Source organism: Brachyhypopomus gauderio, chromosome 18 (genome assembly GCF_052324685.1).
Source record: "Brachyhypopomus gauderio isolate BG-103 chromosome 18, BGAUD_0.2, whole genome shotgun sequence".
NCBI classification, from domain to species: Eukaryota; Metazoa; Chordata; class Actinopteri; order Gymnotiformes; family Hypopomidae; genus Brachyhypopomus; species Brachyhypopomus gauderio.
In genome coordinates this window covers 20,718,247-20,730,212 of record NC_135228.1, presented here as the reverse complement: position 1 = coordinate 20,730,212, position 11,966 = coordinate 20,718,247, and the positions used below count along the sequence as shown (strand labels likewise).

General features: G+C 40.6%; 1 protein-coding gene across 1 annotated transcript in view; it reads left to right on the top strand.

Moving 5' to 3' along the window:
- Positions 1 to 391: 391 nt before the first annotated feature.
- The window catches only part of ehmt1b (euchromatic histone-lysine N-methyltransferase 1b), a 38,900-nt gene continuing 27,325 nt past the window's right edge, over positions 392 to 11,966 (top strand). The window contains exon 1 of the mRNA XM_076980787.1: positions 392 to 451. Coding sequence (XP_076836902.1) covers positions 431 to 451 — 21 coding nt within the window. The 5' untranslated portion in view covers positions 392 to 430. The remainder of the gene's footprint in view (positions 452 to 11,966) is intronic.

The following is an 11,966-nucleotide window of genomic DNA, read 5'->3' as shown; positions in this document are numbered from 1 at the left end:
GGGGGGTAAGATATGATGGATAGCGAGTTGAGGACATGAGGAGAGAGAGACACAGAGAGAAAGGAAAGATTATGGAGTGACGAATGAACGACGTGACGCAATGATCAAGTTCAGGGTTCTTCATCGACGACATTAACACAATATTGTTAACCAAACCTAACAAACACGCAGACACGAACACACAGATCACAATTAAGCAAGAAATCGCCATGTTGGTGGGTGAAATAAATAAATGGATAAATAAAAATATGACGATAGCGCGTTACACCTCAAAATAGGTCGAGAAACTCAATTAGTGACGTAGGAGAAGGGGGCGGGGACTCGGAGCCATGGCTTTAGTGACGCAGGAGAAAGGGGCGGGGACTCGGTGTGAGGAGCCATGGCTTCAGTGACGCAGGAGAAAGGGGGCGGGGACTCGGGGTGAGGAGCCATGGCTTCAGTGAGAACTGAGGTAAGCGGCGGATTCGATTTCACCTTGTAACTTTGTATCGCGCGGCGTTCCAAAGAACGCGCTTGAGCGTTCGCGGCTGTTTCCGCCGCTGTCTCGCGAGCCCGGCGCCAGACAGCGAAGCCTCGAGTGCTTTTATTTGACCTCCATCTGCACACGTTTTCAAACATCCCGCCTGACGGTCTCGGTCTAAACTCGCTCGCTTTTGTGTGGTGTCGGCGAGTGAGCGAGCGTGAGTCGTTTGTTCAAGCACATAATGCAGCCGGCCCCGGAACCTGAATAAGATTCAGAATTCACCCAGCGTCAATTGAGCCGTGTGTTGTAATGCTGGTTGCGGGGCCCCGCGCAATCCGGCTTCGGATGCTACGTTGCTACAGTCATAACAATAACACTTTATGAAAATGGTTTTGCATTCTCACAATACGCGCATGTGTCGTTTCTGCGCAGGACGTTGAACTGCTCATAAACGGTGTCATTGCAAAACCAAGCAGTCTTCATTTCATACAGGGAGCTTGGCTATGGCTAGCTAGTTATCCTAGCCAACTTAAGAGCCAAGTGATCAGATCTGAATATCCGTTGAGATGTTGAGTAGATAACGCTTGAACTCGCGTAAACACACCAATGTTGTGTAGTATATTCATTAATAAAAGCCTCAATATAGCTGGCTGGACGCAGGTTTTAAAGGTCACTTGATTTATACACTGCCAGTCTATTAAAGCTACCTGCTGCTGTCAGGTGTCCTCACCATCAGTCTGTACTATTGTACATTAACGGTACCATCTATCTATCTGTGTGTACTCTGAAGTCGTGATTTGTGTGCCTTGCGCTATTGGCATTTATTTCAATATCTTTCTCAATTTACCACACACATTATTCCTACAGAAAGTGTTGGGTGTCGGAGAGCCTGCTGTATTTTGCCTGTAGAGGGAACCACACGCTCACAGTATTTCACTCAGTTCTCTCTCCCAAGTTAGGAAGCAACACCACAATTACATAAAATTGTAAGTGAGAAGGGGCCATCTGTCTTTGATTTGGGGGGGGGGGGGGGGGGGGGGGGAGAGATTCCCCTTTGGATATTATGGGCTGTAGATTGTAGCTACATGTTGGTCTGTAGTCCATGCTGGTAAATTAGTAACTGGTGTGGGTTTTCTGGAGGAATTGCCCGGCCTAGCTAAATATAAAAATGCACAGGTGTAGTCGATATTTGTCCTTTAGTGAGGTTGTTATTGATCCATATTTCTTGTCCAAAAAGGATCTTGGGGCTGTATGTGTAATTGGAGATGTGTAATCTGGCCAAATCGGGTGCTTCCACTGTGTTGGGCAGGAGAGTAGGAGTAGACCCTGTCTGATCGTTTTTGAAATCAGAAGTAGCTAGCTTTTAGCTCAATTTTAACACATTTGTTAAAATGCCAAATCTGCTAGCTCATGTCAACCCCTGAATATAGTTTTGGCTTTCAAAATATGATCTAGAACCGGGCCTGTTGCTCTGTGTGCATGGTGGTATTTCTGCTACTTTTTATTTAGACCAAATGCAGCAGTAGTCTTGCCAGGTATCATATTTACAAAGTCGGGTTTTGCAATGGGGAAATCTGATTTTAAGAACTGAAATTCGGTTTAGGCTTCGAAATAAGCGTAGGTGTCGAAAATAAAGCCACTGTGGTAGACCTGTACATTGATTGTGCATACATGGGTGTCTTGTTTGTCAATACGGGCAAGGACTACTACTTTTTAATTTCTGCAGTGTGTGGTTTGCTATTCACAGTCCTTACTGAGCATGCTGCATGTGGATGAAAGGGGTAGTATTGGGGTAGTGTAGTAGTATTGGGGAAGTATTTTACTATTGGGTTGTATTGGGAGTGTGTGTTTCACTGCCTTGCAGAAACAGGTTTTAGTTCCAAATTCACTTTGCTTGTCAAAGTTGTCATGGTTTTTAGACTTCTTGAAATTGAGAATAATGCTTTTGAAGTTATAAGATGCACCAGTGGTAAATCAATAGGTTTCACAATATATCAGTTGTCAATCAATATCACAGCATTTGCCATTGCTGTACTGATGTGTCCTCTAAGAAGTTCACAATCACACTTTCCATTAGTGGACATTAGCATTCTCATAAAACAACAAACATAAACGATTTGGGTTGAAATTTAATCAGGCCTACCACATTGCATCTAGGGTGCAGAGTATGTTTTAATTGTTATTTGTAGCATTTCTAGTGATATTTTTTTAGCATTAACATTGTGCTGTCTGGATTATGATTGTTTTAAATAATTTTTGCATGTAGTCAGAGTGACTCCAGATGACTTTATTTCAGTATTTTTCTGTTTACTTACATAATTTAGGTTGGCCTTGGGCCAAAGTCCATTATCATAAAGCTGCATCTTTAAACTAGTGTGGCTGTGTTTGTTTGACAGTTCTTTGTTAGGGAGAAAATAACCTTTGGAACATTGAACATTTAGCTATAGCTATACACGCTTTTCCATGTCATGTCTTACTTTAGAGACAAAAGACAAAGTTAATTGCCATTAAAAGACAATAACAAGGGAAATTACATGCAGAGAGCTAAATTTAGAAAACCCAATGGCATTACAGTCTTAGTTGGAAGCATTTGTAGAAGTATAACGTTTAGGTAGCCCTGGTTACCCAACTAATCAATAGGTATTCTAAGTAATAAATGGATTAAAAATCAAGTGCTGAAAAGGTGATGTGTTCCCAATATGATCCACCTATAAGTTCATTATATAAACATTGTAATGCAAAAAAAAAAAAAAACTGGACCAAACCTAGGAATGATCATGAAGTCTGAAATTGAGCATACTGTAGCCTATATCAAGTAAATTGTTTCTGTGCCAGAAAGGCTACAGTTGTCAAAAATAAGTTGTTTCTGAAGTGTCTTGATTGATGTGCTGTGAAGGCTAGCCTACTCATTATTTTGGGGGAGGAGCTAATTGACATTTGGATAGTAATTATTTGTTGATTTGTTACTGATTTGTTAGCCCGTGTATTTAGAGCTAAATTCTTTCTTCAGCTATGCACTGATAATGTCCTCTCCCATGTACCTTTACGATGTCTGTTTCACTAACACTCCTTATGGCCTTAGGCCTTATGTGTAATGGTACTCAGAAGTCACAGTGTGGTTCACGCCACAGTTTGAACATCATGGCTTGGTATGGGTTCAGTACATAATAGGAAAAGCCAACAATGAAAAAATTCTCATCTCATATCATCGCTATATGTTGGCATTTAGAGCTTTAACCCAACCCAACATAATGTAAATGCCATTTGCTTTGGTAATGCTTTAAGATCTGTCAGCTTTTGCATCTACCTAGATTTTGCTGAAAAGCAACAGGGATAAGCTATACTCTTTTGAGAGAGGGTAAGGGAAAAGGGGCGGGGATTCCAGTGATTGGATGGTTGGTAAAGTGTAATGCATAACAACAATGCTATTGGCTTTGGGGAAGGCTTGGATTTGAGTCACTTCAGTTACATTGACATAACCAACCTGAAGTGACTCCAATCCAATTTCTTGGGTAATGTGACAAATCAGATTTTTTTTCAGGGCTGTGTACAAATAATCTAATTAGATTGAAGTCACTTTAACGTGGTGATTTGATAGAACAAGATAGGAGTTCATGTGGCTTTTTGCATTTTTGCGCTATTGTTGTCAAATGACGGTGGAAGATAGTAAAAATGGAGGAGAATAACACCAGTGACCAGATTTGTAGAGAGAATTTACATTTTCTAATTTCTTCTGGGTTTGTCAAATGCTTTGCGCCCGCAAGAGAGTCCAAATTCCAAATAGCTGAATGGGTATTTAGAGAGTAGTATGCTAGCATTGCTGCTACATAGTAGCTACTGCTTGATTGGTGAGCTGACCGTGGACTAGCTGAAATGCTAGCTTCCTGCTACCTAAAATGTGTTGGATGTAGTACAAAGGAAATGCACAGGTTATCATATTAATATTTAATGTAATACATCCTGGGACAATACTACTTTCTACAAAACTGCAGGAAGACCCTGGCAAAGTGGTGAGAACCCATTTCAATTATTTAGCTGTTTAACTCCATATGACTCCATTCATTGGGGACTCTCTTTCAGGCACCCTCTGGCATTTGGCATTAATTTTTTGTTATTACAAGCTGAATGAAAATTGGACAGGATCCCTATTAACCGGTTGGGGCAGCAACAGTAGCTGCAATAACGGCATAAGCAGTATAACTGGCTTTCCCCCACCATCTCGACCTGATGGTGTACAAATGATGAACAAATACATGAGCTACTAGGTTCTGTTAGAATTAGCCAACTACATACTACTTGCATAAGGATGGGGCCCCAAATTAGTATGTAGTGTACAGAATTATTCCAGTACACAAAAGATCCCTGGATGATGTACTACGCTACTTCTGCCAAATATTCCAGTACACAATCCGAGTTAGCTTCATGGTGTACAGAATTCCATCATGCAACGTAGGCACCTTCCAACATTCAATCCATATAAAAAAACGGATTGGACGCCAATGTGGAGAGAGATTGTGATCATAAATATATACATTCATATAAATCTGCTACAAAGCAACAGCATTTTGTACTGCTCATTGTTTTTAAATGAGAAAATCCACTAACTGATAGCTAGCTAATAGCTAATTTGTGAACCATTGCTTAGTGTTAGCTTAGCAGCCTATAGCTATAGCTTTAAAGCTATATCATCATCATCATCATCATCAGTGTGACAATAGTATAGAATACTACCGCTGACTGCCATGCATTTAATGACTGAAATAGAAGTTTTGATTATAATTGGGGAAAGGGGGCCTACTAGAAACGCAAAGTCGAGTAGGTGCCGTCTCGGCCAACATACAGAATCAACAATTACATCATTCTTTTCAACATGCCTGACCTGACAAGAAGTGAGAACAAGAACGCCACTGGTGTCTGTTGATGGCCATATTCCTGAGCGTATGAAGCCATAAGTGAGGATTGTCCCCATTCAGGTGGACGAGAGGAGCCCACCTTACCTAAACCTGTCTGTAAATTTTTCATTCCCTTTTGGCATGTCATGCGTTGACCTCTGCGTGGTCTCTTCCATTCTGCCCATGGGGTCGAGAATAGAGCACGACTAGACAAGCGGTTTGGTTTCATACGAAGAACATGCACAAGCCAACACAGTCTAGCTAGTTGTACACGCTCCTCTATGGAGTTCTGTCTTAATCTCCCTACCAGAACAAGCTGTCGCACCTGACGTTACTAACCCTATCACTCCACCTTATTCTAGGTCAAAAACTTCCAGCCAATGCAAATCTTCAGAACGAAGAGCCCATGTTTCCCAGCTATAGAGTAAGACCGTACAGCTGCATTGTAGACTCCACCTTTAACACTCAAGGAAACATAATTTCGACGCCAAAGATGCCTTCGACCTGCGTACGCTATTCTAGGCTTGGATATTCGAGAACTCGCCTCCGTTTTGACAGATCCGTCACTAGAAATCTTACCTCCCAAGTTAGCTAAAGTCATTTGTAATGTTAAATGCTAATGTTAAAACGGGAGTAGTTAGGTCCCAATCCTGTAGAGGGACCTTGCATTTCGATGGGCCAAAAGACAGAAGTGCTACCTTCTGAAGCCTATTCAGCACCGCCTGAGCACTCGCCCTAGTTTCGACTAGACAGACGATGTCGTCTGCATACTCACACACCGTCTTTTCCCATGATCTAATTTGACGCCAATGTTGTGTAACCCCTTCAGAGCCGTCCCCATTATTTCATCAATTATGAAATTTAACAAAAAAGGGGAAGCAGAACAGCCTTGGCAGACACCACTATTTGTTTCAAAGGTGTCAGATAGCTGCCTATAAACCCTCATTCGTTTGGTCATCTGTGAGTATAGTGCCTTGAAAAGGTTGACGAATTTTGAAGGCATTCCTTTGTGGCCTAGAATCTGAAACAGTCCTGAGTCGAATGCTCCCTGGAAATCTAGGAATACTGCAATAGTTGGGTGACAGCAAGCGTGGCGTGACTAGAATACTACAAAGAATAAAGATCTGGTAAATGCAGCCTCGACCTGGTGGGAAGCCATCTTGTTCTCTTATGTTCTCACCAATAGGAGTGAGATGGTGTAGGAATACGGATGCCAATAGTTTGGTCGCTACTGGTATTCAATTTATCCCTTTGGTTTCCACAGCAGTCACACGAACCTTTCTTGAATACTGCGACCACCAGTGGTTCACTCCAAGACATACGGAAGCGTTCTTGCTCCTATATATTGCATAGTAGATTAGAGTGACCACTAAACTATCTCCTTCATCTTTTAAGAGCTCTGGCCAAAATTTGTCGGGTCCTGCCGCCTTACCTCGCTTAAGTGCCTTGATACAATTCCTAACTTCAGTCATGGTAGGGGGAGCCACATTAATTGACCATTCGAGATGCGCTGGGTTCTTGGGGATTGGTTCCTGTGCTGGTGGCCAGCCAAATTGTTCCTCAAAATATTCTGCCCAGTGCTCTAGTCAGCTAGCTTTGTTATGAATTAAATTTCCATTCCTATCACAAATTGTTTCACTAACTGCTTTCTTATAGTCCCCAGAGTCTCTTATTAGTTTGAGCAGCCTTTTACTGTTTCCTGATGCTGTGGCTGTTTCCATTTCTATTGACATGTTTGCCCACCAAGCCTCTCTCTTCTGTCGTATTTGTAGAGTACGCTGCCGTCTCCTTATTATGTGAACTTCCGAGAAGGATGTGCCGTTTTTTGCTGCATAAGAAACAGCGTTCTGTTGTTCTGTTTTATCTCTGTTGGTTAGACCACATGCCTTAATAGTTGCTGAGTCCATGGCACTCCTTATAGCTTCCCACTATTTGTCCAGGCTGTGTTCACTTGTTTCAGGGAGTCAAATGTTTTTGGTAGGAAATGCGAATCTCTGGGTTGGATAACCTGTGCATCACCACCTGAGTATGTCTCTTCTGTCAATGACTAGTCAGTTGTAGCGCAAATACCAATACAATACCAATGCATGGTCCGATTCTACATAAGTATTCTATAAGTAATCTGTTTGAGTTTGTTGTTCAGAAACACTTGACCGCCACGTCGCCGTTTGACTTTAAGTATGCCTAAAGGCAGTGCTTGATAGTAATAAGCGGTTGGTTGCACAGAGTTACATCAATCGATCCCTGTTGTTGGTTCGGCAAGCTGGAAGAGCAAACGTACCACCTAGATAAGATTCTGAAGAGCTAAGCTTGCCTACTTGGGTATTCAGATTGCCTGCAAGCACTACAATGTCCAAGCTTCTTTAAGTTTTTAGTAGAGCTAAGAGATGGTCGTAGAACTGATCTTTTGACACACCTGAGCAAGTATCAGTAGGAGCGTAAGCTGAGATCACAAACAAGCACCATTTACGGACACTTTGCTTGTTCACCCTTATTAAGCCCTGAAGTCAAGCAACGCACAAACAGCTTTTAATGGGAATCCAGTCTAATAAGGCAGCTTCTGCCCTGCTGCTCAGAACAATACCTACTAGGGATGCACCGATTCACGTTTTTCACTTCCGATACCGATTCAGATATCTGAGGCTTAGTATCAGCCGATACTGATCCGATAGCGATCTGATAGAGTAAAACAGTGCTGAATCGACTTAACTTTTTTTTTTTACACAAACATACTGAATTGCAAGTTTATTGAAAACTGCACCAGTATAGCACACTTAAACACACATAAAAACATGTAAAAACAACACAACTTGCAATTGTTCAGTCAGTGTAATTATGAATATAACATTGAATGTAAAATAAATAATACCAAAGAACCTGAAACTGACAAAAACAATAGGTTCACAACTTTGGTCAAACTTGAAAAAAATAAACTGCAAGAAACCTTTGAAATGGTTCAAGACTTCTAAATATAATTTAAAATAAATAAGGAGATGAAATAAGAGAAACAGCAATACCTATGCGGCTAGTTTGCTAGCGCAGACATCATGCAGCACAAAGCATGTAACCGCCAGAAATATGTGTACTGTCTCTTTAAGGGAGCGAGTTGAGTGCGCGTATGGAATATTGTTTGTTTTTTTTAGCTTTCTGCCGTAGACCGACTCAGACCACTGCTCTTTATTTTATCTTTATTTTATTTCTGTAAGTAATGCATTCAATGAGTTTTGGACAACTCACCAGTTCATGTCTGAACAGTCAAGTAGTGCTGGAGCCCAGGTTTATTTTGGTCAACCAGCAAATAAACGGACTAAGTGGAATACCACCAGCACGAGTACAAGTCAGTGATTCACCTCTCCTCTGTGTGCTTCGTGTTTCACTCGCCTGTTAACTGCCCAAGTTCACTTCTATCCGGAACAGAGTGGATATTTAAGGTTGAACTAACTCCGAAGAGCGTTACAAGCATAGAATTAGACTGAATAGATCTGCTTTTATGGATCGGTCACATTGTCACCGATACCCGATCTAGAATTTTTTCCAATATCGGGACCAATACAGATATTAATATCGGAATCGGTGCATCCCTAATACCTACACCGTATTTTCCCTGTTTTGTTGGGTGCAGTTCATCTGACTGTGAATGCGCAGACACTTTTGTCAATCAGCAGTGTTGACGGTAGCTGTGAAAACAACTTTTTCTTCATTCACTCAACCTGATCATACAGTTGTGATCAAATTTATTCAACCCCCACTGAAATAAAGTGTTTTGGCCAGTTTGACATTGATTTTGATCATTTCAGTCATCTTATTTACAATTATATCAAAGAGGCACTTATAAATTAGACAAACATAACATAATATTTATGATGGAATAACCACAAATGTCTTTACTGTGCTCACATCATTATCAGTTTTATTCAACCCCCTAGTGACATTATTTTTTAGTACTTAGTACAACATCCTTTTCCAGTTATGACAGCTTTCAAGCGTGAAGCATAGCTTGACACAAGTGTCTTGCAGCGACCTATGGGTATCTTAGCCCATTCTTCATGGGCAAAAGCCTCCAGTTCAGTCACATTCTTAGGCTTGCGCACTGCAACTGCCTTCTTTAGGTCCCACCAGAGGTTCTCAATTGGATTTAAGTCTGGTGATTGCGATGGCCACTCTAGAATGTTCCAGCCTTTCATGTTCAACCATGCTCTAGTGGACTTGGATGTGTGCTTCGGATCATTGTCCTGTTGGAAGGTCCAACGTCTCCCAAGCCGCAGGTTTGTGACTGACTCCATCACATTTTCCTCCAAGATCTCCTGGTACTGAAGGGAATTCATGGTACCCTGCACACGTTGAAGCTTTCCTGTACCATTAGAAGCAAAACAGCCCCAAAGCATAATTGACCCCCCGCCATGCTTCACAGTAGGCAAGGTGTTCTTTTGTTCATAAGCCTGGTTCTTCCTTCTCCAAACATAGCGCTGGTCCATTGTCCCAAACAGTTCTAATTATGTTATGCAGTGCGCGCCTTATTGTCTGAGCTGAAACTTCAGTGCCCACATCTGACAGGTCTTTTTTCAGTTCCTTAGCAGTCACGCGGGGATTTTTCTCCACATTACGCTTCAGGTAGCGCACAGCAGTCGCGGTCAGGATCTTCTTTCTGCCACGACCAGGTAACGTTTCCACTGTGCCCTTTAACTTGAACTTGCGAATGATACTTCCGATAGTGTCTCTTGGAATATTTAACAACTTCGCAATCTTTTTATATCCATTGCCATTCTTGTGAAGAGCAATAACCTCTTCTCTTGTCTTCTGGGACCATTCTCTTGCCTTCACCATGCTTGGAAACACACCAGTAGATGTCTAGAAGGAGCTGAGTATCACAGTCCTTTTAAATCTGCCTAATTGGTGCTTATCATGCTTGATTGCTGCTCGTTGACATCCACAGATGTTTTCAATACCTGATGGAAAACACTGGAATGAACCTCTGTTCTTAGGAGTGGTAGTCGTAAAGGGGTTGAATAATTGTGTCAATGAAGAAATCACAAAAAGGCCATTTAATACTTTATGACAAAAAAAATTGATGCTATCTTAGTTGCATTTAGTTCTTTAACAAGTCCTTGTAAGATTTCATTATGAACACAATTACAAATGTGCACTGAATTCCATAAAACCCTTCGCAGCATTGGGGGTTGAATAAATTTGATCACAACTGTATATGGCTAACAAATTGGCCCACTTGTACCTTCAAGATAAGAATATCCAATCTGAGCAAAAAATTGGAATTGAACAGTGAGGCTTATAATCTGATTGTACCCTAAATACCCATGGAATATCTAGAAATTATCTAGGCTAAATATTTGAATGTGCTCCAGTGATATAATTTTCAGTGTTTAAGTATTAGTTTCCTTTCATGAAATAATTATGTAATTGCCAAAAATTTCAATTAATAGGACATTTCCACAGCTCTTGCTAGTGGCTAAAATGACAATTTCTGTGCTATAAAGGATTGTACAATTTTGACAAATCATAGTCATTGTTTTGAGACAGTGTAGTTGAGATTACTAATTTTCAGCTAAAACCTAACATACCATCCAGGTCTTGGAGTTATTTCATAATTACATAATTTCTCAAAGCATTCATTTTGCTGTCAGAAATTATGTATGTGTTACAAACTTCTAGACCAGTAATTGCAAATGTGAGGGGTCACTATCACTAAGCGTTAGCTTGTTGAAAATAGTGAAGACAAAAATATCGGATTTTCACACAGTCTACATCTCTGTAGTCACTCATGCACACTAGGAAACTTGGTAAAGTTCACTTCATTTTTGCATATTTGGAATTCTTTCTTCAATACCTTTAAGTTAAAAGTGCCTAAATATGCTAATTCTTATTTCTGGCACCCAAGACAAACATCTACAACTTTGTTTACATCAGGAATAGACGTATTTTTTTACAACATGTTATTTTAAATATACTCCTGTCACCACTGCAACGTCTAAGGCACGTCTACAAATTACCTTAACACGGACGCAAGTGGCGATCGTAAAGGCCCCAGAGTACTGCGCACTCTGTTTTTTGCAATAATTTCAATAGCTTTTAAATGGTCCATCTAAGACCACCAAAGAAGTTGTATTACATTAAGTGCATCCTAAATAACAACCTACAACTAAAAGATGGGTATTTATACCTTGCACCAATTTGTAGTGGCCAGTTTTTGTCAAATATTTCAATAGCTTTTAAACGGTTCATCATAAGTCCTTAAAACAAGGTTGTTGATTAGGACGCACTTAATGTACTATAACTTGTTTTATGCTCTTTTGATGGACATTTTAAAAGCTACTGAAATATTTGACAGAATGTGCACTTAATATGTATACAAATTGTTTTTATCTTTATAGCCAATTTAACCACATTTACAAGGAAGAGAAGTCATGTTGGATGGTAGAGCTCCTAAATAACAGCTGATCTGATGTGAGTGTTGCAATGCTTATTAGTTTGTATATTATTATGGAGCCTAGAAAAAATTATTGGTGCTTTTAGTTTTGGGACCTACTAGCTACTTGAGTAATTTTTTTTGTCCAGAGCCCAGCATGCAAACCAATCTTGTTGCCATGGTAACCACC